This window comes from Fusarium mangiferae (assembly GCF_900044065.1).
Source record: "Fusarium mangiferae strain MRC7560 genome assembly, contig: FMAN_scaffold011, whole genome shotgun sequence".
Taxonomy (NCBI): Eukaryota; Fungi; Ascomycota; class Sordariomycetes; order Hypocreales; family Nectriaceae; genus Fusarium; species Fusarium mangiferae.
The window spans coordinates 693,436-720,424 of NW_024573931.1; the positions used below are offsets into that span (position 1 = coordinate 693,436).

Genomic DNA, 26,989 nt, shown 5'->3' on the forward strand with positions numbered 1-26,989 from the left:
AAGAAGGTCGGCGCAAGTAAAGGAAAGGAACTGTGGAACGTGCGGCAAGGTAGGGCATAATGCGAGAACGTGTCAAATAGTTGTTTCGATGTCTGGAGAAGAGGAAAGCGATTAGTTTTACTTGATTGCGTGATTTGTTGTGTTCTCATGACGATTCCTGTCTCAAGGGTTAAGATTTTTGTAACACTCGCTTGTTTGTAACACTCGCTTATCATGTACGTTACCCTTGATGCAGATTCTGTCAGCAGGAACCTCTCGAGTCGGGGTTTGATAACTTACGGCTCAGCCATGATGGAAAAGAAGAATTATCGATCGCGATTTTGATGATGAGGATGATGAAAATGAAGAGCGAAGTTTGCGAAAGTATTCTAGCTAAATAAGAAGGTGATAATGTGCTACTTTGGTGAGAAGGAGCAACCTTCATGACACTGGCTGTTGGTGCAGAATAGGTAGGTAGGTAGGTAGACCCCAGTAAGCAAGAAAAGCAGACCATAATAAAACGCATTAGAATATGTTTATTAAAAAGAAATACTGAATCTTACCTAGATTTATATAAGTCACCTAAGTTTATATGAGTTACTTAGGTTTATATAAATTTATACTAGACTGCCTAAATCTTTTTATCATTTAGGACTAAAGTCGTCACTTTACTTTCTTTTTCTATACTGAAGATCCCTATTTTCACTCACTAAGTGGTTCCTTAGCACTCAAATCAATTGATCGCACCTACTAGGTAGTAAAGAATATACTGCAGTACGAACACTAATTCTATAATCATCACAGGCTGCAGCTTCTGCGAGCGCACTTCGACTGACAAGACATTTATGCAAAACGATCTAGTCGGAAATTCTCCAGGATAGAATCCGTCTCCCCAGTGAGAATCTGCCTACTCAGCAATTTCCCAACAAGAGCTCCATTCGTAACCCCAGAATGCATCACAGCGACACTCAGGCCATCCAATCCCGTCTCTCCAAGAATCGGCAGTCCATCTTCAGGCAATACGCGATGCCCAATAGTGTAGTGGCTGAACTCAAGCTTATCTCCCCCGATGACTGAACTTTGAAGTTTGGTGAAGAGTTCACGTGCTGTCTTTTCTGGATCATCGCCTAGATCTCCACCGGCGTAGCTTGAGCCGAAAAGCAGAGCTCCTTCGAGGGTTTGACGGATGTGCAGTTCGGGGGCGTTGATTACACCGTTGATAAGTCTTTTAGGGGTGGGTTTCGTGTTGACGAGAAGTCCGGCTGTGCTTTTGAGTGGGAGGGGGATGTTTTGTGAGGCGAGGAGGGAAACGCTTCCGAGGCCTGCGGCTACGACGACATGGTCTGCGCGAATGGTTTGACCAGACGAGAGAGTAACGCCGCTGATATGGCCATCGGTCTTGGTGAAACCTGTGACTTTGGTCTCAATGACTTTCGCGCCGTTCTCTTTTGTGAGGTTGATCAGTAGTTCAGCCGTCTTGTCAGCCTCCAGAGCCCCCTCTTGATCGTAACCGAGACCCCATCCCGGAAGCTTCGTCTCTTCAATATGAGGCTCCCGCTTCGATATTTCCGTCTTGTCAACTCGGATAACATCATACCCCCAAGCAGTAAGGTTCTTTTGCTCCTCCTCAAGCTCTTGAGGCGATTTATCCCAGCTTGTTGTACCTCCCCAATGAATGGGTAAGTTATCAACAGCTTTCTCAATCTCTCTCCAATGCTGAAGAGACCGTAGTCGAAAGTCGTAGTAGAACTTCTTATCCGACGAAGCAGCGTTGAGCCATGCGAATGAGTTGGGAGTAGCTACTCCTCCGATATCTTCCGCGACGATGGTCACGTTTGTCTCGGAGGAGAGATGCCAAGCGATAGAGGCACCGACGATACCGCCACCAACCACGACAACGTTGGAGTTTGCGACGCTCATATTTGACACTTGAGGCTTTTCCCCCTCATTTTGAGAGCCATAGCGACTGTCGGACATGTTAAATTTATATGTCTCGATATCTCAACGTCGCATCAACCCCGCCTTTGCCGGATGTTCTTCTTGAGTCCGAAGGAAAGATGTGATCTGCTTCGGCTGTAGGATGATAATGTTGCATAAATTATGGAAACTACTCGGTTATGTAAAGCAACCTTCTTGAAGAGGAGGTGATCGTTATTGAGTCGTCAAAACCTCTGATGACGTGCGATAGACAAAGGTCCATCCGAGCTATTCTGATTGGTTGATCAAGTCGCTCTCTAATCCATCCTGTTAGGTAACCCGATGATGCCCTCAGGGAGCAACGAAATATCGGGCTTTAATTCAAGGCATAAAATAAGCTTAGTAAAAGGTATGCTCAACTTAGTAAATACACTATATTTATACTATCTTTATACTATATTACCTGAATCCTTTCATTACTGAGGATCGGTCCTGAGTTATCTTTCCTCTCTAGGATGCACGTTCAGCAACCCTCAATGTCATCCACCAATTATTGAAGACAACAAAGCGCCGTATCTAGATGTATTTGCTTCTTTCGAGACATTGATATCATCTCGCATATCCCGTGACTTGTTTGAGGCCTACAAACCAAGGAAAACCACGTAATCATGCTGCACGTCTATCATTGGGGTTACACAGTCATCGTAAATTTACCAATCAGGTCGTATTCATTTTCAGCTGCGATGGCCAAGACAGCCATCTCATATGCCCGATATCAAAAGCAAAATGGGATTGATGAGATGATGTTTTGTTATATATTCCCAATCATTTCTGTTTTTCTTATTGTTTTTTAGATCCCGCGTATATTATCATGGCTTCACTATTCTTTGAAAGGGGCCTTACATGGCTTCCGTATTTCATCGTTGCCCTCTTTACTTGGTTCATTCTCTCTTCTGCTTTCGCCTGGCATCGTCTCCGACATATACCGGGCCCTTTCTTTGGTAGATTCTCATATTTATGGTTAGCTTACATTACCATCACCGGAACACAGCACGATCACTTGGTCAACCTCAATCGACGCCATGGACCCCTCGTCAGAGTTGGACCGAACGAGGTCCTTGTCGATGACCCAGACTTGATTCGAAAAGTCTCAAGTACTAAAAACACATATACCAAAGGAAACTGGTATCACGGCGGCAAATTCAATCCTTATCACGACCCCATGTTCCAGATAACAGACCCAGTTCAACACGATCGGGTCAAGGCCAAGCTATCTCCCGCTTACAGTGGACGAGACACTCCCAATCTCGAAGCCGTAGTCAACAGACAGGTCGGCAGTTTGATTCAGCTAATTAGGGAGAAGTACATCTCAACACAAGGAGATTATCGCCCGATGGAGGGAACGAGAGTGACACGCCTTTTTGCATTGGATGTTATATCGAATCTGTCTCTTGGCCAAGAATTCGGGTATCTCAAAGCCGACTCTGACTTTCACGGAATTGTCAAGGCGCTCAATGAACATTTGCTGGTCATGACGCTCGCAACAGACATTCCATGGCTGAGAAACCTGATCTTTTCACCTATTTTTCTAAAGCTATTCGGACCGACTGAGAATGATACAAAGGGGATCGGACCGCTGATGAAGGTCGCGAATACCATTGTTCGTGAGCGATATGCTCCCGAAGCTGATGAGCAGCATGATATGCTGGTGAGACATTTCTTGGGTGCGGAAATCATAAGCTAACTGGCTAAAGGGTTCGTTTAAGAGACATGGTTTACGACTGGAAGAATGTCAGGCTGAATCTCTATTCATGTTTGTTGCAGGATCAGAAACCACTGCCACTGTTATGCGGGTTATTCTGCTCTACATTGTTGCTTCGCCTCACATTTATCAGCGTCTCAGACAAGAAATCACGGAAGCCGTATCTGAAGGTCGAGCTTCGAAACCAATCACAGATGTTGAGGCTCGGCAACTTCCTTATCTTCAGGTACGATCCCCTTCAACTCCATTCAGGCATGCTGACACTGTCTCTCAGGCAGTGATCTACGAAGGCATCCGGATCCGTCCAGCTACAACGGGCATGTTCTTCAAAGACGTCCCAGCCGGCGGAGAAACAATGCATGGGAAGCATATCCCCCCTTGTACATCAATCGGCATCAACGCTTCTGCCTTACTGCGCTCCGAAGCACTCTTCGGACCTGATCCTCAAGTCTTTAGACCCGAGAGATATCTTGAAGTCGATAAGGAGACTAGTGCCCAGATGAAGCGTGATGTAGAGATTGTGTTTGGATATGGGCGGTGGATGTGCGCTGGAAAGCCTATCGCGTTTATGGAGCTGAACAAGGTTATTTTTGAGGTATTTACTCGATTTATTAGTTTGGTTCATTTTACTGACCAGTTTCTAGCTCATTCGGGTCTTTGATTTTCAGCTCGTTGAACCTGAAGTCGCGATGAAGTCGGAGAGTTATATGGTGTTCCATGACCAAAATCTGGTACTGAGGGTCACAGAGACAGGCCATGAATAGGGGCAAATGATGGTCTTATAAACTAAATATTATTGTTGTGGCCCGAGAAGCTCCAAATATAGTTAGTATGGGTACATGTCGCCAATCGTATATTAACTAAAACTTGAGCCTAATTATAATAGGGAGAATCCAAGGGCAGTATGAAAATTCAATAACTGCATTGAGACATTCACCTTCTCTTTTTTTCTTTTTTCTTCATTTTTTTTTCTTTTAGTAATTAGAGACAACTGGTGGCTTGGCAGAGGGCGCTATAAGATTTTGGCAACGGACTTCGCCCACGTTGACCTTGAGAGGTTAGATAGCTTTCACAGTGATTGAAATGAGCGTGGAAGTACAATTTGATGAAGCACAAGTTCTGTGTGTTACTGGGGGTCCAAACTATCCACCATTCACAGACAACAGTCTAGACATAAGCATGCCCCTCTGTCGGGGATCGTATTCCTGGTAGATATCTAGCTCTTGTACTCATTGACGAGCTGCTCTAACTTGGAAGGGTCTGCTCCCACAACCTCATTGGCCTTCTCGCCATCCTTGAAGAGCATAAAGGTAGGCATCGCTCGGATGCCGTACTCTTGAGACACATCCTCGGCCTCGTCAACATTGACCTTGATAAAGTAGATAGATTCAGTTGCTTCTGACATCCTGGTAGTAAGGAGTCAGCTAGGTTGCATATGCACGTTAACAGGCGAGACTTACTTCTCTACGACGGGGCTGATGAATCGGCATGGTCCGCACCACGGGGCCCAGAAATCTGCGAGGACGACTGTGTGCTTTTCAAGGGTATCCCTGAACTCGGCGAGGCTGTGCGCTGTTTAGTTGACATAAAGATATAGAGATTATGTTGCTTACTTCTTGACTTCGTGGACTGTCATTTTGAGCTGGTTTGCTATGGTGTTCACTAGATATGGGAGTTTGAAGGGTTTAAGAAGCTGGAGGGTTACAGGCATTTATATACTGTGCCATGTTCCCCTCACGTCAGGACGCGTCATAGTCTGATTGGCTGCATCGTCGTGCATATTCCGTGTCTCCGTTGCCTTGGATTCAGAGACATTTCTCAGAACTAGACGAATCATTTTCCTATTCTGATTATTGTGGCGTCTGTACGTGGTCAGATTTGCTGAGGAACATCAGCGAGTTCCCCGCACTTTTGTTGAAGCTGAAATGTTACGGATACCAATTGACTATGAGACCTCGTGAATTGTTGAGGCATTTAGCTATGACGTCTTAATTTGGAGCTATTTGCAGCTGATCGGCCTATGGCTGAAAGTCTATCTCCAGACCGTTAGCGCGATCGCTAGAGGTGGAGTTCTGAGTTGGTGATCAGTCAGCTGTTTAGTAAGGAACCTTGATGAGCCTAGATTCTACGGATATTGCCAGTCGGTTTAAGAACTTACGAACTAGCTTGGATATATTCTTATCTAAGGCTCGGGCCTTTATCTAAACACTTACACTCATGCCGCCGACTTGATACTCAGGATATCAGCTCTTGTCATGTTACGCTCCAAATCCATCACTACGCATGCCGTGTCTCACATGCAAAACACGATCTCAGCAGGCTAACGAATCACAAGACAGACCCCAACTCTTGTGGCACGGGTGTCTCATTCGTTGTCATTGATTGACCTCGGCGAGCCTCATCGGGGGATTGCAGGATAACGGTCAGATACCTGGCTAAGATTAGTAAGTTGGCTCACGAGCTATATTTGGCGACACCTATTTGACTACTACATAATTACTAATCAAGACTGAAGCATATGCTACTGTGTTTACTCATCACTTCTTCAAAACTCTGGCATCATGGCATGTCACTATGATTTTCACAATGTTCTGTACCATGGTTTCCAGTATTTATGCGCCGCCTTCTTGCAATCATATAGAATTTCGTACTTGTGGTCATAACTTGAGTATAAACAGTAGAACCCGCTAGAGTCGGCCGAGCTTAAACCAATATCATTGGAACTCCATACAACGACTCAAGCTTCCCTCTCTCACAATACACCTAGGGAAACTTGCTGCGGCAAGAAGAATCGGCACCAGTGGCGCCAGCACTCTGGCATCTGCGTCTCCAGTCACAGTTATCGAAGCTAGAAGCACCGCCACCAAAAGTCTTGACGTTGCACTCCTTGTACTGGGTGTTGGGCTCCGTTCCTCCCTTGAAGTGATCGCAGACGGTCTGGGTGGCGCCGTTGTTGGGAATGCCGTTGCTGTCGTAGCAGTGGCAGCTTTCGTAGCTGGCGCATGCGGAAGCGAATGCTGAGAGGGTGAGGAGACCGAGGATTGAGACCTTCATTTTGATGGATTAAGGTAGTTACTGGAACAGTTAGGCTCTGTGGGAAATTCCGAGGACTAGTATGTACCTTGGTTGTCGCTTTTGAGGCGGTGGCTTAATGATTGTGATATTGAGAGATGTGCGAGTTATGGTCCTTTACTTGAAGAGACATTGACACATATTTATACCCAAAATTACAGCTCAACAATTTCTCTTCCCAGTACGTCAACAGCATAGATCATCAGTTCCACAGTCTCCAGTCGCTCTCAACAGGCGTAACTACTCCTAACTTGCCAGGACTCCAGAATCTCATGATCAAAATACGAGGTATTCCTAATCATCCAACTTCTCACAGTGATGCCAAGAAACATCGCCAAGACTCACTCTCCTATAATTGCACATACTTTCAGAGGTTTGTCATCGGTAAATCGGACTTTAGTTTCTTGGCAAATCAGGGGTAGAACTACTTATACAACTGCCGAAAACTCTACACTCGTCTATTGGTAGAATACCCCATAAAAGGCTCAAACTCAAATACTAGCGGTCAAAATAAGGTTTTATATAGACTGATATATGACCGTTTCGGTGGATTCTCGCTTCGCCGATGATCCGAATGAGATTCTCATCAACTAGGTGTCATGACTCGCGATATATGTTTTAACCAGTCACGAAGCCATCTGTACTCACTTGATGGGACTTGAGGACGCGCTCCAATCGGATTCATGCCTTAAAATAGAGCCTACATCCTCTCAGTTGAGAGCAGGCTGGAAACGAGCTTAGCAAGTTCGCTTGTGGTCCGCGTACGGTCCGCGTATAATGCCAAGAGAAGCAGAATAACTACTTCCGTGCTCTTTTTGATCCTATCCTCAACAGTGTATATTCCTTCGACCAGGCTTCAAGGACTCCACTCGGCAGTCTCTTGATAGGCCCATTTTTCGTCTTACTTGGCCGTAAATGGATATTTCATGGTCCCGTTCCCGTTTGTGTAAAGCACCTCCGATGGTCATCTTACGGAATTGCTACCTTGATCTACGTCATAATAGAAATCGCTACCTCCATAATGCAAAGCTCAGTGACGCCATATAGATACATCGACTTCCATAAGCAAAAGTTAAACATTCCGTCTTTAAGCAAGTGATACCATCCGCCGTCTCAAGTTGCACACAAGATCTGCTCCACCCTAATCTAACGCACTCTAACCCCAATAGAGTCTCCATGATGAATAAACCAACTGCCCAAACGCGTGGGAATTGAGGGACATCATGTACCCTTCGCTTTGCACTTTCAAATCGGTATAAGCTTTCTCTATCCCCATATTTTTAAGGCCTTGGCTTTCATCATACGAACCTTTGTCAAAAGTAGCTAGATCCAGACGCTCCTCCCGAGTATCCCGAGAAGGTTTTCACAGACAATTGACGGCAGCGCCCTTCTCGGTATGGCTCTCGACATTATGTGTCAAGTTCCTGAAAGTTAGTCCAACTAAACTTAAAACACGGTATGCCATCCGCAGAACTGATCATTGCCTTATACTGAGCCTTCAAAGCATCCCTCGATACTTTGAAGACATCCCAGGTCGTCAGAGCTGTGACATCAAGATACATACTGTCTGACCGATCATCCTTCTAGCGTGAAGATGTCAAAATGCATCAGAAATAGCTTTCCACAATGGGCAATCCCTCTTTTACAAAAAAGCCATGTCTTCAAGTCTCTTTGGCCGTCATAGATTGAAGTGTCCGTAGGGACAAATAGTCCCAGGTAACCAAATCAGTCGCTGTATAGGGGGCTACCTATTTAGGTAGACTAGGGATTATCCTTCATGGTCCAATAGATATTAGTCAAGGGCTTAGTGACGAATTCTCGTAGTATAAGACTTGACTAGCTTCTCTAACCTTTTGTTGTATTTAAGAATAGATGGTTTCCTGGCTATGCTGTGAAGATCATAAATCAACTTTGGGAGTTGGCGTCATTCAACTTTTGCAATCTGTTTCACACTGTCTGCTTTAACTCAGCAACATACCTAGTCCGCAATGCAGAGGAACAACAGCCAACAATCTTTTACGATGGGTCATTTTCTCGCATGATTCACTTTGGAGTCAATCAGATAGCTCGGCATTTCCCCTATTGCCCCCATCTATTTGTTGTCCCCTTCATCTCAGAATAGGTAGCAATCCTGCCCTAGCGGGTAATGGAAGCAACTCGGGAATAAGTGACGGTCCATCGGCTCCGATCACGTCTCCACCACGATCCGCCGAGCCGCAACTTTTTTACGTTATACAGACAGGGATATTTCTGACTTGGAGGTTCAAAGAGTGGACTTATTAGACTTGAGAGTAACGTAATAGGATAGATCTTGATTGATCGTCGAATCAGTTCTTTAGTTAAGTTGGATGAGGCTTTTGATAAACGAAAATCTCGATATCGGATTATGGCTGTAAGAGTTTGGCCTCAGTGGCGAATTGGTCGAACCACTCGACTTGACCATCGAATCACTGAAGAATCTCTGTTTCTCAAGAATAAGCATGTTTCAGAGACCATAGAGTCACAATCTATTCTGTTTGATAATCCTAATATTCGATTCTTTATGTTTGGCTGTCTCATACGCAGTCTTCTCCAACTTTCAATGTGGAGTCGCTAAACCGAGAAATCTCTTGCCCTCGCTATCAATATAAACCCTTCCCCGTGGAGATTTACGTAAATAACCAATTCAATATCTGGAGTAGTAACCAAGACTCCCCTTAGATCGTGGAGATTCAAAGGCGATTTAATGAAAATTTTGCATCCAGAGTCATGACCATGCCATGTGTGGGCCTAATAGCGTTGTTACTATGGGGCCTCTCATCTTTTTTATAATGGGGCCATTTAGCAAGAACTTTTTCTTCTTTCTCTCTTTAATTCCTCACTCTTTTCCGTATTTTAGGTAATTCCTTGAATTTGGTCATCATGGCTGTAGAAAAAGTCGTGTCTGATTCTCCCGTTGTTGGAGAAAAGGGCGTAATGGCTGATGAAAACGCTCCTACGAAGGAACCCTTCGCTGCAACGGGTGAAGAATATGAGCAGGATGATTTCATGACGAGGACGGGATTGAATGCAAAGTCGTTTACGAGGAAGCATTATGGCCTTGGGCTTGTGGAATTGGATCGCAAGATGAAGCCGAGACATCTTCAGATGGTGGCTATTGGAGGATCGATCGGTGCTGGCTTCTTTGTTGGATCTGGTTCAGCGTTGAGTAAAGGTGTAAGTGAGTCCTTCACTCAACTGAATATTAGCTAATTGTTACAGGGCCCTGCTACGTTGTTCATCGACTTCTTCCTCGTCGGAGTCATGGTCTTCAACGTCGTCTACGCAATGGGTGAACTCGCCGTCATGTATCCCATCTCCGGTGGTTTCTACACGTATGCAGCTCGTTTCATCGACCCATCCTTTGGTTTTGCCATGGCGTGGAACTACACTCTTCAATGGGCTGCTACACTTCCTCTCGAGCTCACAGTCTGCGCTATTACGATCCAGTACTGGTCCCCAGACGTTTCTCCCGGAGTCTGGATCGCCGTGTTTCTCGCTGCTATCACCATCCTCAACATGTTCGGCACGCTCGGATATGCTGAGGAGGAATTCTGGGCGGCGTGCTTCAAACTCACGTCGATTTCTATCTTTATGATAATCGCGCTGGTGTTGGTTTGTGGTGGAGGTCCGTCGAGTGGGAGCTATGATACATACCAGGGCTTTAAGCTGTGGCATGATCCCGGTGCTTTCAAGAACGGATTCAAGGGATTTTGCTCTGTTTTCGTAACAGCGGCCTTTTCCTTCGCTGGTTCGGAACTCGTGGGTTTGGCAGCGGCTGAGTCTCGAAATCCTACTGCTTCGGTTCCTGCGGCTATCAAGCAGGTCTTTTGGAGAATCTGCTTGTTTTACATCGTGGCACTGCTTTTCGTTGGTCTGTTGATCAGCTGCAATGATCCGAACCTTCTCAGCTCGAGTTCGTACTCCAACAGTGCAGCTTCGCCCTTCGTCCTTGTTGGAAAGTATTCCGGTCTAAAAGGTCTTGACCACTACATGAACGCCGTTATCCTCTCATCAGTTTTATCCCTCGGAATCGCCTCCGTTTACGGCGGATCTCGCACGCTTCTTGCGCTCGCACAACAGGGTTTTGCGCCAAAGATCTTTACTTGGGTTGATCGAGCGGGTCGACCTCTGCCGTCTGTTGGATTCATCATTGCCTTTGGATGCCTTGCTTTCTTGAACCTTGATGCCGCTGGTCCTGTTATCTTTGACTGGCTTTTGGCTTTGTCAGGATTGGCTATGCTTGTTTGTTGGGGATCAATTTGTCTTGCGCATATTCGATTTAGAGCGGCGTGGAAGTATAATGGACATACACTCGACGAAATCCCGTTCAAGGCTATTGGTGGCGTTTGGGGATCATGGCTGGGCTTGATCTTCGTTGTTGTCATTCTCATTGCTCAGGTGAGCCCCAAATCCTCATTTTTGGATCAACAGCTAACATTTCTCAGTTCTACGTGGCCATTGTCGCCCCAGTCGGGGAGTCTGGAATGGGTACCGTCGAAGACTTCTTCATGCAGTATCTTGGACTTCCTATCGTGCTTGCTTTCTGGGCTGGAGGATATCTCTGGAAGAGGACAAGTTGGATCAGCATTGAAAAGATTGATATTGATACGGGACGACGTGAACATGATTGGGAGGCCATCAATGCTTGGAGGACAGAGCTCGCTACGTTTCCCTGGTGGAAGCGATTGAGGTACACTTTGTTCTAGTTTAAAAAGTCTGATGGTATAGATATAGAGTTTAGAGTATGACTATGGAAAAGTTAATCATAGCAATTCGGAATTTTGGATGATGTCCCGAGATTTGAAAGCTTGTCATATTGACGTGGTCTTTCAAGATCTACAAATAACAAATAGCCATTATCTAAGTATAGCTGATTCCATCTCATGGGCTGTTTGTCATTTCATTCGTTTTGTTACATCTCCTGGCTGTCACGCGATCCCTTTGTCTTGCGGATGATACGCCATTCGAAGTTTGCTATCTCATCACGTTCACTAATTACTGACGAAGAGCACCATTTGTTCATAGGCACAGCAAACTGTTCACAGCATCATGGTCGGTCAAAATTCTGAATCAATGTCTCTAAAAGAACGATATATCTTCTCAACCACCCACGGCTTTTGCGCGAGATCTTTCCTACACTTGAACGGGACTTAGTCGACCTGAAACGAACTGTGCCGTTCAGCGAACTTTCAAATCTCTCAGGATACCCAATACAAGCTCATATGGACACGGTGATGAATAACGGAGGCCCAGGCCCTGACCCCCAGTCACAAGCCGACCTTCCCTGGGACTCACTAATCGACACATTTCCATTCCTCACAAACCAAGCCTACCAAGCACTATCCATTCAACTAGAGTTCTTCCACAACATGAGTAGCATGAACCTCCCTATGCCCCAAGATGCTAGCGCAAAAGAAAAGTTGATGGTAATCCTCAACAAAGCGAAAATAGTCAATGATCTTATATCGAGTCTGACTCACAGCGCTGAACTTCTTGTGGATCTGAAGGAAATAGAATATGACGAGGTCGTCAATGCAAGGAGAGATGAAGTTAGCAGTATGCTTGACGAGGCTGGCGATAATATTGAAAGGGTCATTGTTATGCAGAAACAGGAAGTTGAGAGAGGGTTGGGGCTGCAAGAGGCGGAGATTCAAGAACAACAAAGACGTGCAGAACAGGAAATGATTTTGCAACAAAGGGTCGGTGGACTTGGTATGGGAGCTCCAGAACCTCCTGGAACACAGATGTCGTATGTGCAGCCACCAGCTCCACAGCAGAGTCATATGCCACAACAAAGCATTACACCAGAGCCGATTCCAGGACTTCAGCATGCTTCTGTACCATCAGCCGGACTTCAAGGGTACGCTCCACCACCACTAAACAACGCAGTTCCAGCATATCCTCAGGCGCCAGCACACCCTCAGGCTCCCGTCCTTGGTCAGGCACCAGGGCATGTTCAGGCACAAGAGCATGGTCATCTTCCGACATCCAGTCAAGCTCAAGGACAAGCTCAACTCCCAGGACATAACCAATACCCAGCCCGCCCCGTCCCCCAACCAGTCCCGCCACAAAGACAAGATAGCGTATACACCGAAACAAGCACCACAAGCTCTGACGACTCTGAGATTCGAACAATGCCGGTTACAGAGTCGAGGAAGCAGAAGCAGAAACACAGAGCTGCCAAGAGAATGGCAAAGATGAAGAGAGAGCGGAAGAGGGGCGACTTCTGCAAGCGCTGTGGACGTTGTTGATGGCAATACACTTGTAACCATAAGGTATAGGATAAGCATAATCTAGTGTTATAGGCCAAGTATTAGATATCATATTTCTCAACACTTCTTGTTCTGCCAGTGATCACCCCGAACAAACAGTCCACGATTCAGCTCATAGGGCCAATTTGTTAAAATATGTCTCTGTCCAAATCCAAGCCCAACTTGGCAGTGAGCTGTCTTGGATATGGGCCTCTTTTCTAAACGACAAAAAGACCCAAGTTCAGGACATCTTAGTAGTACTCTAGACCAATATATTTTGGCACCCTGATTCAGTGTCAGAAGTTGTCTTGCAATAATCCCATATCTCTATTGTAACTACGTATTAACAAAGGGGCATTCCGTCACTTCCCACATAAGTGTCTCTCGCCTTGATAATATCCGAAAGACTACAGGTTTCTTTCGACACGTGCCCCAAAAATTGGCTACGGTCGAGTTGCCACAACTCAGCGACACTAACTCCAGGCTTCCAAGTGTCCACGATTATATGAAGTCTCTGGACCATCTTTTTCGGATCGACTTTTCCCGAGTGTTTCAGCCACTGTCTTGCCATGAGTCCAACCTTGTCGAAATCCCCGGTTTGGGTTTCGACCATCTTTGGGAAGAGCTTCTTTGGCAAGAGTTCTTCTGTATTTATCATTTTATCCTAGCAACTGATATGGTATATGTCTGCCGGTGGGCCAGCTCCGTCGCTCAAACCAATCTGTGGCCAGTTTATTTTTATCGAGTACCATTCATGCATCACTGGGACCACAGGAGTTTGTTTCCCGTGGTATCCGCATAAGCGCCCGGCCGAGCAACTTACCTTGATTTGAGGGCTAGCTATCACTAGCTGGACCAACTGATCACGATATTCTTCGTTGACTCTTTCCAGAGTGAAGAGGAGGGCTTCTCCATGTTTTCTAAGGCTGTGTGGCCGTTTAGGTGGCTTGGCTTTTCCTGGCCCCTGTGAAGGGCTGGGGATGTCTTGGTCAAGTATGATTCCAGGCCTTGGTAGTCCTGGAGTTGAAAACTTGTGTGCTTGGGGCGAAGGCCATGTCATGTCTTTAGCCCTCGATGGAGTTTTAAGGGGTGAACTGCTGGCTCGACGCTCAGTGATACTGAAGGGTGTCTCAACAGGAGTTGGAATAGAGTGCTGCTCAGTCTGAGCACGCTTGGCTGGTGGGGTATCCTTAAGCTGCCCTGTTTCTTTTGTCACAGTGTCATGCTTGCGTTTCTGAGCATTTCCGGGTGTGGTTTTCTGACCAACCTTCCCGGATGGCTTGGTAATAGATTGTTGATCAGTCTGAGCACGTTTGGCTGGTGGAGTATTCTCAAGCTGCTCTGTTTCTTCTGTCACAGTGTCACGCTTGCGTTTCTGAGGATTGCCGCCTGTTGGTGTCGGAACAACCTTCCTAGATGGCTTTGGCATTGGTTCAACGATGAGGCAGTCTTGGGGCTCTGGTGATCCTGGACGTTCTGGACTTGTTGGACTTGTTGAAGGTCCCACAGGTCTTGAAGGTCTGAGTACGACGCGTATTAAACTTGTTGAACTTCTTGAAGGTCTGGGCACGGCGTGTTTTGCACTTGTTGGACTCGCTGGACTTTTTGAAGGTGCTGATGGTCCTGAAGGCCTAGGTACGGTGCGTGCTGTACTTGTTGAATTTGTTGAAGGTCCTACAGGTCTTGAAGATCTGAGTACGATGCGTGTTTTCCTTGTTGAACTTGTTGATAGTCCTGAACGTTCTGGACTTGCTAGACTTGTTGATGGTCCTGAAGGTCCTGATGATCCTGAAGGTCTGAGTACGATGCGTGTTGTACTTCTTGAACTTCTTGAAGGCTCTAGAGGTCCTGAGGGTTTGGATACGGTACGGAAAGGGTTAGGATCGTCTGATGCCTCTTCGTACATGGTGTTTTGATATGATGCGGTATAGTCTTGATGAATTATGATGATGCTGGATGAAGAGTAAATGTTTGAAGAGTACAAGTTTGCTTTGGAGGTGTCTCTCCATGATTGACTTGCCTGGGTAGTTAACCAAGTATTACGAGGGAAGGCACTGCTGGGCAAGGAGATTGCGAGTTCATGGAGTGCAAGGTGCATGCGCAAGAACCCAGGCGAAGGAAGGCAGGAAAACTTAGGACTTTTAGCCATTGATGAACAGACTTTGGTAAGTCTATGATATCTTATTAGCCCTTAGATCTGTGGGTTCAGCATCCTGATTAATATTACAAGTCATCTTGCTCTCCGGGATCACTACGAAACTCACAACATCTTGCACTTAGATGGACACAATTTGATCAGCTTAGTATTTTATAAGTACAACTGGGCTAGGGTCCTCAGAGATCTTGCGACTAGCTGGGTATAGGTATAGTAGGTAGCACCCAGAAGAATGGCACACAGCTCATCTCCCCAGCAAGCTACTCAAGTCGGCCAGATGATCCCTAGACCGTTGACCAATTTGCCATTGATAGACTACTCACGGCTCATATCAGCGTTTAATCTGTATCACTTGGTCAGTTGTTGTGGTATCATGTCAAAGTCGTGAGCTAGACGTGTTGTTTGCAGTTGAGAACTACGGCTGAGCCCTTATATAACCGTAGTGCACTAGTCACAACATCAAGGTCAAGTCGAACTAAAGCATCAGTTTCGATAACTGGATTTTGGAACCGAACCAGCGTGTCGGTTAAAAAGCTCTGCATCAAAGTTTAATGCCGATCTGGGGCCCATATCATGAAAATACATAGAGTCCACGGATACATTACAGAGAGTCATCCGAGTCACCTAAATACAATCCTCAGCTGACTTCATTATAAGCACAAATATACAGGGGTATTAACTATCATCACATCCATCCTACTTAGAAGCCCTCGTATGCTCTTCATAAAACTCCAGCGTCAGCGCCGCCAAAAACCCAGGAATGCATCCCTTCTCCCTCACCCAGAACCCAATCTGATCACTGATCCTCCTCGCGAAATCACTCCTAGGCCCACCGCCAACCTTCATCGTACCCCGCTCACCATCAAACACAATCGAGTTCTCGTGCTCGTCTGTCTGCGAGGGGTAGAACGTGCTCTCGACGCGCATCTTGCCGTTGGGGATGAACGTCACGGTCCAGCCGAGCGTGGAGAAGATGGCTTCTTTGAACTCTTGGGATTTGGAGCCCCAGACTTCTTTCAGGCGGCGCGTGCGCTTCTCGGCGGAGGCGGTTTCGGCCTTGGCGGCGGTGATCTCGCGCTCCATTGCGGCGAGGACGGAGGTTGGGATCATGGGGACGGAGGAGTTGGCGGTCTTGGATTGGAGGGTTGCGAGGAGGTCTTCGTTCTCCTTCTTCAGTGCCTCGAGGGTGGAGCGCTTGATGGCTTCAAAGTCCGATGTAGGATTGGACCTGAGTGATAAAACACGCGTTTGCGTTTGTTGCTTAGCAGCTTTTAGTTGTTCCTTGCTGGTGGACAAGTCCTTCTCCAGCAGGGCAATCTTGTTTTGCGACTTTGTCAATTGCTCCTCTAGCATACGCTTCTTTCGCGTGAGTTGACCGAGTTGCTCTTGGGAACTGTCATCCTCCGCTCTTGAGCGCTTGCTTCCTGTCGTGGGCTGGGGTGTGCTTGGTGCTGAAGGCTCGATTGACGATAGCTCAGCGTGTAGGTTCTGGACTTCCATCTTATACTTGTCGACAAGATCCTCCAGCTCTTGCACGCGCTGTACACGGGCTTGGTCGAATTGCTCTGGTTGAAGAGTCTCGTCCTCGGTATCGAACGTCTTGAGCTGTGCGCGGAGGTACTCGACTTCCTTGACGGCCAGGGCACGTTGGCGCTCCAGTCGCATTCGGGCCTTGTCGGCGTTGCTAGCATTTGCCACAGTCTTTGCGTTCTCAACCTCATTCCTAAGTTGAGCCTGCTCGTCGCGGAGCGATTGGATGGTATTCTGCGCAGCAGTAATCTCAGCCTGTAGAGCGCCCACCTTTTCGACATACGAGGCATTCGTCAAGCGCTCCTCGACAAGGGCTCTCGCAACAGCTTCTGGTGAGTCAAATTCAGACTCGTCTGTCTCGGCCGCGTTTCTCAAATATGCCGACCAGGCCAAGCGCTCGTCCTCTAGTCGCTGTCGTTGTATACGCGCCTCGGCAAGCTCTTCTTCAACCAACCCCGCCGCCTCCAACTTTCTCTGTAGTGTTCGCTTCTCTTCTTCGACAACATCAACTGACTTGCTCAACGCTCGTAGGTGCTTAAGTTCGGAGAGCTGATCACGATTCGTCGCCTCAAGGTTTCGGATATGCTGAACTTGTTCGGTAAGTTCATGTCTGATGATCTCCATCGTCTCGGCATCCCCGCTTTGTGCTTTGAGTCGCAGGACATCGGCTTCAAGATTCGCGATCACTCCATCCTTCTCGGCCAATTGAGCTTGTGTCTGCTGCAGCACATTCTCCCGCTGCTCGCTCTCCTGCTCAAGTTCTTGGATTGTCTTTTGCGCCGCGGCGATTTGCATCTCCATGTCTGTGGCTTTTCGGTCGGCAATTCGGGCAGCATCGTCCTTCGCTGTGGATAAGTCCTCAAGCTGTTCCTGCAGCAAGCGAGCCTCGTCCTCTGCTTCACGAGCCTTGCGCTCTAGTTGCTTCTTATCACCACCAATTGAGTCTTTAACTTCTTGCAGCTCCCTTCGAAGAGCTTCTGTTTGCGCTACCGCCTTTTCGCGCTCAACCTCAGCCGCTTGTCGGTGCTGCGCTTCATCTTGCTCCCGCCGTCGAGCTTGCTCCAATTTGCTGCTCTGTTCTGACGTCGCAATCTCTTTCTCTTGCTCGGAAGTCTGAATTCGATATTGGAGCGTTCCAATCTCAGCTTTTAATGACTCAATTTCTCGTCTGTACTTCTCGTACTCGTCCGCGTCTGGGGGCGCCATGTTCTCCTTATGACTTTCGCGCGAACCGGGACGGACAGAGTCGGCGACGTGGCTTTGGCGAGAAGGAGGTCGAGGAATACTTGAATCGCCGCCTGTTAGTAGGTCATATGTCGGTCGTGTAGTCGAGCGAAAAGAGGAAATCTGCAGCCAAGGTTCGCGGTTAGAAACATAAGTTCGAGCTCGGGAATGTTTGTTTTGTTTTGTGTTGACTTACCCTGGACTGTCGGAGAGATGTCTGAGGTCTGTCTATAGCAGACGTACTAGCTCGGAATCTGGCATTAACAGAGCTTCGTCGGCTCCCACGCCCATCTTTTTCGCTGGGCGTAAATGAGCGCATTTTCCGAGTTTTGTGGGTTGCGTTGCTTGAATGATTGAAAGATCGCGGTCTGAAGATAGTTTGTTTGCGATCACCACGGTTGCTTGCGCCATCACGTGACCCAGCTGGTCCTTGCGTCCAAATACCTAGTGGGCTTCAAGATGATGCCAAAGGTATTGCGGCATAACAGTAGGTCGTTTGTTGCAGAAGAGTTGTAAGAAGCTTTGCTAGGGAGATAAATTGACTGTTTTTGTAGTGTGGTGAGTTGCTCTTATACCCAGAAAGCGTTTTGGCCTAGAGATTTGCCCAAGACTTTCCCAGCTGGTGTGTAGGGTATGCCGAAAGAAGCTCTGTATCAAGCTCCACGAAGCTTCTTGAACTCTGGAGGCGTATAACGGCAGGCTAATTTAGCATTGAAAACGCTAGGGTTAGTCTCTATCCTGCAATTAACAGAGCGTTAGCCAACTTCTATTGTTGTAGCACGAGGGTTGGTCAACCATGGTTCTATTGTTGTTACGTCTGGTCTGTCTGTAAGTTGATAGCATTTCGCCAGTACAATAGCTCTTTGAGTTTACACAAACCCGTTAAACGGTCCAATCCCAAGCCAAATTCAGACCAAACATATCCCCAAACCCCCTGAGAACCTTCTCCAATCACTCCCCCGATAATGACGCATCCTTGCAAACCATCCTCTCCAAGCCTGCCAAGTCGATATCATCCCAGTGACGTCTTCCGTACCTGATAAAGATGGACCCCTGTCCCGTCTCCAGAGCCTCTCCTAATTGGCCATCCCACATTCCTCATGACCCACTTCTCTTTCTTTTCCCTTGTGTCAAGCTTCAGGACCCGACGATCACCGAAGTCGAGTTTGCGATCCATCCGCTTACAAAACTGAGCTCCACTGACGTCGATTCTTGAATGACGACAATTTCATTCGTTCCTTTTTGATTGCGCTTGTTTATAGCTCTTCTTGTTCTTGGGTGAATGGGACCGAAGCTTCCGCGGCAGCTAACGATCCTCGGCATCAAGAGCTTCAGGTGTAACATCATCTCTTACAGCCTTTTAAGCTTGTAACCTTGAACTCAACCTCTTACATCACCTGTCGAGAACTTTGGTCTTCAACAATGGCCTCAATTGGCCTCCGGGTAAGCTCTATATACCCCTAGCTCTCCGTTGTGCTCTAACACCTCTAGTCCTCCGTGACCATCCGCGCCATATCCCTTCGATCCTCCCATCTACGACAAATCCCTCCAACACAATACACACGATACTACTCCAACTCAACGAAATCTTCCACCTCAAGCTCAAGCTCAAGTTCAAGCTCCGACGAGTCCATCGCAAGCAGCGCATCCTCAACGCAAAGCAGTAAACTCAATGTCTTCAGCAGCGAATGGGAAGACCTCGACACATCCATCAAGTCCTTCGCCGACCTACCACATCGACTCTTCGGCGCGAACCAACACATGATCATCAACTATGAGCTCAAGGAAGCTTTGCGCCTTATGCTGCGACAGTTCAATGCGCCCATAATGTACTGCTTTGCCTACGGCTCTGGTGTCTTTCCGCAGAGCCCTTCCAAGGCTAGTATTTCGGAAGCAGACTTTCGCGCTGTGCACCCGAATCCACCGGAGGCGTTGATCAAGTCGCAGAAGGGATCGCCGAAAGTGCTGGACTTTATCTTTGGTGTGTCGCATGTTGAGCATTGGCATTCGATCAACATGAAGCAACATCGGAACCATTACTCGGGACTTGCATCGCTAGGTTCAGGCGTCGTATCGCGAGTTCAGAATTGGGGTGCTGGCGTTTACTTTAACCCCTATGTTGAGGTCAACGGCATGCTCATCAAGTACGGCGTCACAAGTATCGATAACCTCGTTCGCGACCTTTCTTCCTGGGATAGTCTGTACCTCGCTGGTCGTCTTCAAAAGCCGGTCAAGATTCTCCGCGACCATCCTCGGGTCCGACTCGCCAACCAACATAACCTCATCGCCGCAGTCCGAACAGCTCTTCTTCTCCTCCCACCACAATTCACCGAAGCTGAACTCTACAGCACCATCGCAGGTCTCAGCTATCTAGGTGATCCACGAATGGCTCTCCCAACAGAGAACAAGAGCAAAGTCACAAACATCGTGGACAACAACATCGTTCACTTCCGTCGTCTCTACGCTCCTCTTGTCAAGACTCTTCCCAATGTCGATTTCACAGGTGCTTGTCGCATCGACGACACAGACTGGATAATGAACCCTGAAGCCGGCAACAAGCTCCAACAAGACATGGATCCCGTGCGTCGTGGTAACATGGTCAGACGACTCCCCCAAACCTTCCGATCACGTCTATACTTCCAGTACCAAAGACGCTTCGGCATTCCCCGCGGAGAGTTCAACGAGCTGATGAAGGCTTCGACGGATGAAGAAGGCGGCGCCGTTAAGAAGATGCAGGGCGGAGAGTTTGAACGCCGCATCGCCACAGACGACGCCCAGAAACTCAACGAAACGGTGCGCATCGTTATCAAGCAAACGGTCAACTGGCCAAGTACTGTACAAAGCATCAAGGGCTTATTGATGGGCGGATTCTCAAGAACGTGGCGTTACCTTGGGGAGAAGTATTCCAAGTATAAGAAGGACCAAGATAGTAAAAAGAGCAAAAAGGCGTGAGATCATTTCTGTATATTCAAAGCATAACTTTACGTCCCATGAATGAGGATAGTGAAAGGAGTACAAGGTCAAAAAGGAATTGGTATAGACGCAGGGACGTAGCAAAAAGACTCTGGACACATTGTCCGTTTTTATGATTCATCGTGGTTCTGTTTCTTTCAGCTCCATATACAAGAGCCTACTTTCTGTTCCTCCTTAGGTGTCAGGTGGTTTTAATACAAATACGCATACAAGAAAATTATACCAAAGGAAAAAAATGAAGATGGGTAACAGAATGAAGATGAGTGAAAAGTTCACCCCCAGGAACAAGCCCCATTACGCTCGCTATTCAATGCGCCGCCAAGATATGGCAAATATCTTGTCTTTTCTATCCATGCACGTGAAAATTATTCAACACTACCCACTACCGTCCTTCATATTTACCACTCACGAGCTTCCTCGAGATGGGTACGTCAACCCACTTGTGTTCTGTGCTGGCGGTGTCGTCCGCGAAAGGATCGTCCTCAGATACATCCTTGCCTTTACCCTTGCCCTCGTCGAGTCTGGAGATGGAGATACCGCTGCCCATGACTTGATCGCCGGTGGCTGTCAACTCCCAGCGTGCTTCAATGTGGCCTGGCTTAGGCTCTGCGCCTTCTGCGCCAATGATGCGGCAGACGATCTTGTGAGGTTCCGTTGTGAGGGTGAGATCGCCAATGCGCCAGTACACGAGGTGCTTGTCCTTGAGGTGTGTTCCTACGGGCTTTGTCTGGGCGCCGCTGGATTTGCCTTCGTAGGTGGCGACGATGACGACGTTGTGTAGTGTTACAGGGGCGGTGAGCTTTGATGATGGGTTGAGCTGGTACTGTAGCAAGAGGCCGAGTTTGTCTCCTTGGGGCTTCCATGCGGGCTTGAGGGAGAGAGGAGCATGCTCGCCCAGCGAAGGGGTTTCAGAGTCCTCGGAAAACACTCGGTATGAGAATGCGGGTGTGTTATTGGAGAGGTGATCTAAACCCATGGTGAACTGATCGTTATGGTCAGGAGATGAGTTCACAAAGATGCGGTTCGGTCCGATGCGCTCAAGGGCCGAAAAGTTGTTGATGCGTATAGTCTGGTAGCCTGATATGTGTTAGTGGGTGTAATTTTGTGATATTGGAATTGCTTACTCTTCGTATCACCAGAGTCACTAGGGTTGTTGACGAATGCAATCTCGCCAGTAATGGTTGTAGACTTGACAACGCCATCCTCAAATGTAGAAGAAACACTCTCAATGATGGACGTGTTCAGTCCTGGAGCAGTCATATGCGCATGCTGAGGGTGATTCAGGCCACCCAATGAGTTGCCTGACCTCACAGACTGTGTATCAGAAGTACCAGCAATACTAGCCTCAGATGCCAAGGCTGCAACCGCACTTCCCTTGGAGAGAGATTGTGCGAAAGATGGAGATGTTGGCCTAGCGCCCAGGGACGAGTCTGTACCGCTCTCAGGGAGGTTGGGTGGTGGCACATACATAGTATGGCGCACGTCACGGCGTCCTCTCACTGTACCACTACGACGAGTGGCCGGTCCAAGCTTGAGACTATTGGCGACGCTGGAAAGAGCAGCCATCTTGGCCTCTGGGTCCTCATCCTCCACAGGCGTCTGCTGAATGTTGACCTTGAGAAGCTGGTCAGGATCTTCGCCAGATTCCTTAGCTTCACGCTGAGCCTCAGAGATGGGGTCGTTCATTGGTGGTGGAACGGTAAATCCTTCAGCGTCCTTGGTCGCGAGCTGTGGCGGCGCGGGGGACTGGTTCTCCTGCTTGTGCGACGGCGGAGGGCCAGGGGGAGGCTGGACATCTGACAGATCGGGTTCATGGTTACCGTTGACTGTACCCCCCGTCGTTTGTGGGATCGGACTGTCGAGCAGATTTCCGTTGTGCGACACTCCGTTCGTGTTCTCATGCGAGGCATCGGGCCTGGGCGAGTCGGTCTCGTGATTGGGTAGCTTGGGCACGTCAGGAGTTTCTGCTAGAGATGATAATCGGTGGTGCTCTGCGAGATTGTTGGAGGAGCCTCGAGGGGAGACACCGCGCTCGTTTTGGCTGTGACTGGTTCCCATGCGTCCGAAGCTGGGGCCTAGCTTTCCGGGAGAGAGCTGGCCGAAACCGGCGTGCATGCTCTGTCTCCTGCGTCCGCCGAACATGGTACCGAGGCGGCGCAATTTACCACCTTGAGGCTGTTAGTGACCAATAACCGGGAGTTATCAATGGACCTACCTGGCTTCTCCTGTGGAACCGAGTTATGTTCGCTGATATCATCGTCGCCTGCGTGGGAAGAGGCGGGAGCTGGAACAGGCGCAGGAGAAGATGTGTGAGCGCTTTGAGCAGGCAAATTGGTGCTATCGGCAGTGCTTGGAGGAACTGGAGTCGAAGGGGTTGTGCCGGCAAAAGACGACTGCCGTGTTGATGTCCTTGTAGGGAGCTTCGCCTTGCCAGCCGTAGCCCTGTGCACGAATGACTGAATCTCCTTTTCCGTGTCGATTTCGAGCATGAGAGCAAGAGTCTCCATAGCATTCTCCTGCACACGGCCAGCTGAATCGGATTCGTGGGTCTGATACTGTGTGAGAAGATCACGCAAGTTGTTCACTCGTGACTCGTCGAGGGCCTGGAGAGATTCGAAGATGAACGGTGCCTGCGACTCCCACTGCCCTGTAGCAGATTCGAGCTTGGAAGAAGCTGCATCGACCTTTGAAGTATTTGCACGGCTTCCTTTCTTGGTAAGCTTATCGACCTGATTCTGGGACTCTTCGAGGTCTCTGGCCATAGACGTTAGGTTGCTGGACATGGTGTTCATGTTCTGGACATCTTTGCGGTTGGCAAAATTGCGCAGCGGATGCTCGATGTCCCTCTCGATGCGATCGGCAAGCTGGTGATGCGAGTGGGCGATGTTTTCCGTCGAGTCGATGATTCTATTCCACGGCGCTTGGAACACACTGCAGTTCTGTGAGTAATTGCGATACAAAGGCCTCAGGAGGGATGTTTACCCTAGCTCAGACTGAGAGTTGGGAACCTTGAAGGTAGCAAGCTTCTTGAGGCCCTGCACGTACTGATCCTCCACGCGACGGCGCTCCTGTGTAGAATTGATTAGCGGGATGTCGACGAGGCTCGCAGCGTGATGCCATGTCGTTGCGTAGCCATTGGCGGTTTGCGGATTGTCGTACCTGGAGCCAGTCGGCAATGTCGGTGTTGACGCGGGACATGCGCTTCATTCGTTCGGTAAGAGTCTGCACCGCCTGGCTGGGCTGGAGAGTTGCCTATTCACAGCGCAAAAGGGTCAGCCAAAGTCCAGCATGCTAATGTATCAACTTTTGCCTCCATTGTCGCCAGTGGCGATAGAATTGGAGGTCGAGGGGATTAAGCTCACCAGCATGGCGGGATACTCGGCCCTGGCCATATCCTCCATGATGGGCAGCGCAAAGGATTACTGTAATTATGTATAGATGCGGATGAGGGAGTAGTGAATTAATTATAGGATTAATCGCTCGAGGACGAGATGCGCATGGCGGGTTTGGTTGAGCGAGAGGGGTCGGTCGAGATTCCGAGGTAGACAAGCTGAGTTCGTTCGTATGCGATGATGAGCTACGTAACTAAGGAGTATCGTAGTAGATCAGATGATTGTGATATTATCGGAAGAGTCGGACTCTGGGGAGTAAGTGAGTATTATTGCCGCAGAATGCGCAGATCCAATGCCAATGCAATGCAATGCAGCTGAGGATGGACGGGGACGGGACACGAGGTTGGAAAAGAAGACGGAAGAGTAACTTAATGCCTTGGCTGGGACGACAACGGCTAAAAGGCCTTGACCCAGAATAACTAACGTTAGAGAGAGGCTGGCGCTGAAAGTGAGCGAAACAAGACAGGGCTGGCAGAGTCAGGTTTGGACTTGGGTTGGGCCTCAGGGAGCAAGAAAAGACCGGGCCTTAAGATGGGGTGTCAAAATAAGCAGGGTAAAGTGCCCCCTAAGCTTAGGCTAGATTTGCCTAAGCATTCTTGTCGCTTCGGGTCAAGGTCCTGAGTTTTCTTTCCTCCCCAGCTGGGGTAGCTTAGCTTGGAGACAGTGGAGCTAAGTTAATGGGCAAAACGTTTGGTGGTTGGTTAATTTTCTCTAGAGGCCTTCGAGAAGTTCCCTAACAAATTAAGTTAGAGTCACGAGGCCCCGACATGATCTCATAGTGTAGTCTCGGTACTTGAATAATATCAACCCAGAAGAAGCTCTACTTTTATGTATCTGATACTGCGTATACTGAAGAATTATTGATCTGTTCTGACCTGACAGGCATTGCATAGGTAGCTATTATATATACCCCCTGCTCCTCGTCATCTTGGCCTTGTTTCTGCTTTATGAAATAGCGGGCCGGTCCCCATCTGCTTTTCCACCAGAAACCAGATGCTCAAAACCTGAGACATCCCAGTAACTAAGTTCTCTCTGTTGATTTATTGAGCTCTCAGCCACAGGCGGGGAAATTTTATCTGTTGTGCTATAACCATTTGGCAGCAGTTGACTTTCTAGATCCCAATTTGACCTGTCATCTTCAGTACCTATCTAAGCAAACCCTGCAAAGCAAAACAATGGAACTACCGGGATGGAAAGCTGCGTTGACCATGTCTCAGCGCTACGAGACAATCCAAAAAATGTAAGTAGCCTTATGTGTAACGTACAAATACTAACTCACATACGTAGACAAGCCTCCCTCGCTACAACTAGCATGAGTGAGGCCATCGCCATAGAACAGGCCGCCTACCAAATCGCTTCTACTCAGGTGCGCCCAACTTCAGCGGTCCAGAACTCGCGGATCCGCTGACATGGCCTAGGACGAGTACAATCTCGCCTGTCAGCCAACCTCGACACCGACGCCTCCGCCTCCTCAGGAGGAAGAGGAGGGTGACTCTGGGATACGCATTGGGCCTTATGGGAACTGTAGGCCTGTTTCGGATGGTGTAACTTCAGAGGTCTTTCGTTCGGGTGATAGGGCGCTTAAGGTCATTGTGACTTATCAGGATATTGAGCCGCATAATCCGCAGAGGGAGGCCAAGATACTCAAGGGATTGCGAGAACCGTGTATTCCCCTCCTCGAAACATTTCGCGATCAGGAGCAGAGATTCGTGCTGGTCTTTCCGTTCATGCCGTACACTCTGGCAGACCTTCTCGCCAACGGTCCTTTACCGCTCGACGCTGTCCGATCTATCTTCCGAGATGTTCTGCACGCCCTGAAGGATATACACGCACAAGGCATCATCCACCGAGACATCAAACCGTCTGCAATCCTCATCTCATCTCCAACTGGTCCAGCATATCTCTCCGACTTTGGCACAGCTTGGCATCCCGAGCTATCAACCCACTCAGAACCAGCAGAGGCTAAGATCCTCGACATCGGAACGGGCCCTTACCGCGCGATGGAACCTCTCTTCGTACATACATCCTATGGACCAGAGGTTGATATGTGGGGAGTAGGAGTAATGCTTTCAGAAGTACTCCGCGATCCTCCAACCCCTGTATTCGAGTCTCGCGCGGCCCATGAAAATGGTAATGAGCTTGGCCTTATCCTCAGCGTCTTCAAAGCCATTGGTACGCCCACGCCTGAGACATGGCCTGAGGCAAAGCAGTTCAGGGTCGCACCTTTCGAGCTCTGGACTGTGTTCCCCGCTCGTCCATGGGAAGAGCTTCTTCCGAATGTAGACCCTGACTTCATCGACCTCGTGTCATCGCTCCTTCGCTACGATAGTCAGCGACTTACTGCTGAGCAGGTCAGTTGCGGTTCTCTCCCCCCTTAGCAACGCCACTGACAGATATCCCCAGGCTCTTGCTCACAAAGCCCTGGCCGTGAACCCGTGAGGTCAATTGGCAGAGAATCATATCGCTGAAGCACTAGCGTTGCATACCAATAATGAACAACTCACCGTCAAATCAATTATCAACGTTAGACTCTTTGCCTCGTTTAATCTCCCAATTCCCTTTCACATAGACCAACACTATAACACACTAAAATACACGTTCCAATTACGCTTCAAAATACTCCAAGCAGACGCAATGGACGCCCCCGAAGGTACGTACTCCACGCCCTTCTCTCCGACACCCCTAACCTCAACCAGATAATAACAAGTTCATC

General features: G+C 48.3%; 11 protein-coding genes across 11 annotated transcripts; 5 read left to right on the forward strand and 6 right to left on the reverse strand.

The window, feature by feature from the left end:
• Window positions 1–822: 822 nt before the first annotated feature.
• FMAN_10046 (uncharacterized protein) lies at window positions 823–1,956 on the reverse strand (the record flags this gene model as incomplete). Its single annotated transcript, XM_041820677.1, has 1 exon — window positions 823–1,956. One exon carries the CDS (start codon window positions 1,954–1,956, stop codon window positions 823–825), a length of 1,134 nt encoding a protein of 377 aa, XP_041686534.1.
• An 811-nt stretch (window positions 1,957–2,767) lies between these two features.
• FMAN_10047 (uncharacterized protein) lies at window positions 2,768–4,422 on the forward strand (the record flags this gene model as incomplete). Its single annotated transcript, XM_041820679.1, has 4 exons — window positions 2,768–3,604; window positions 3,651–3,884; window positions 3,933–4,253; window positions 4,303–4,422. The coding sequence occupies 4 exons, from the start codon at window positions 2,768–2,770 to the stop codon at window positions 4,420–4,422; spliced, it is 1,512 nt and encodes a 503-aa protein (XP_041686535.1).
• Window positions 4,423–4,874: 452 nt separating this feature from the next.
• On the reverse strand, window positions 4,875–5,294 carry FMAN_10048 (uncharacterized protein; the record flags this gene model as incomplete). The annotated part of the gene is made up of 3 exons (XM_041820680.1): window positions 4,875–5,064; window positions 5,119–5,223; window positions 5,272–5,294. The coding sequence occupies 3 exons, from the start codon at window positions 5,292–5,294 to the stop codon at window positions 4,875–4,877; spliced, it is 318 nt and encodes a 105-aa protein (XP_041686536.1).
• A 1,127-nt stretch (window positions 5,295–6,421) lies between these two features.
• On the reverse strand, window positions 6,422–6,712 carry FMAN_10049 (uncharacterized protein; the record flags this gene model as incomplete). Its single annotated transcript, XM_041820681.1, has 1 exon — window positions 6,422–6,712. The coding sequence occupies one exon, from the start codon at window positions 6,710–6,712 to the stop codon at window positions 6,422–6,424; it is 291 nt and encodes a 96-aa protein (XP_041686537.1).
• A 2,919-nt stretch (window positions 6,713–9,631) lies between these two features.
• Window positions 9,632–11,457, forward strand: FMAN_10050 (putative amino acid permease NAAP1; the record flags this gene model as incomplete). The annotated part of the gene is made up of 3 exons (XM_041820682.1): window positions 9,632–9,925; window positions 9,971–11,149; window positions 11,197–11,457. The coding sequence occupies 3 exons, from the start codon at window positions 9,632–9,634 to the stop codon at window positions 11,455–11,457; spliced, it is 1,734 nt and encodes a 577-aa protein (XP_041686538.1).
• Window positions 11,458–12,120: 663 nt separating this feature from the next.
• FMAN_10051 (uncharacterized protein) lies at window positions 12,121–13,002 on the forward strand (the record flags this gene model as incomplete). The annotated part of the gene is made up of 1 exon (XM_041820683.1): window positions 12,121–13,002. One exon carries the CDS (start codon window positions 12,121–12,123, stop codon window positions 13,000–13,002), a length of 882 nt encoding a protein of 293 aa, XP_041686539.1.
• Window positions 13,003–13,666: 664 nt separating this feature from the next.
• Window positions 13,667–14,908, reverse strand: FMAN_10052 (uncharacterized protein; the record flags this gene model as incomplete). Its single annotated transcript, XM_041820684.1, has 1 exon — window positions 13,667–14,908. The coding sequence occupies one exon, from the start codon at window positions 14,906–14,908 to the stop codon at window positions 13,667–13,669; it is 1,242 nt and encodes a 413-aa protein (XP_041686540.1).
• A 945-nt stretch (window positions 14,909–15,853) lies between these two features.
• Window positions 15,854–18,230, reverse strand: FMAN_10053 (uncharacterized protein; the record flags this gene model as incomplete). Its single annotated transcript, XM_041820685.1, has 2 exons — window positions 15,854–18,034; window positions 18,108–18,230. The coding sequence occupies 2 exons, from the start codon at window positions 18,228–18,230 to the stop codon at window positions 15,854–15,856; spliced, it is 2,304 nt and encodes a 767-aa protein (XP_041686541.1).
• A 1,103-nt stretch (window positions 18,231–19,333) lies between these two features.
• Window positions 19,334–20,863, forward strand: FMAN_10054 (related to proline transport helper PTH1 C. albicans; the record flags this gene model as incomplete). The annotated part of the gene is made up of 2 exons (XM_041820686.1): window positions 19,334–19,354; window positions 19,403–20,863. 2 exons carry the CDS (start codon window positions 19,334–19,336, stop codon window positions 20,861–20,863), a joined length of 1,482 nt encoding a protein of 493 aa, XP_041686542.1.
• Window positions 20,864–21,266: 403 nt separating this feature from the next.
• On the reverse strand, window positions 21,267–24,285 carry FMAN_10055 (uncharacterized protein; the record flags this gene model as incomplete). The annotated part of the gene is made up of 6 exons (XM_041820687.1): window positions 21,267–21,961; window positions 22,009–23,052; window positions 23,100–23,815; window positions 23,867–23,952; window positions 24,044–24,136; window positions 24,247–24,285. 6 exons carry the CDS (start codon window positions 24,283–24,285, stop codon window positions 21,267–21,269), a joined length of 2,673 nt encoding a protein of 890 aa, XP_041686543.1.
• A 1,166-nt stretch (window positions 24,286–25,451) lies between these two features.
• On the forward strand, window positions 25,452–26,715 carry FMAN_10056 (uncharacterized protein; the record flags this gene model as incomplete). The annotated part of the gene is made up of 4 exons (XM_041820688.1): window positions 25,452–25,516; window positions 25,564–25,642; window positions 25,695–26,627; window positions 26,680–26,715. The coding sequence occupies 4 exons, from the start codon at window positions 25,452–25,454 to the stop codon at window positions 26,713–26,715; spliced, it is 1,113 nt and encodes a 370-aa protein (XP_041686544.1).
• Between the last annotated feature and the right edge of the window lie 274 nt (window positions 26,716–26,989).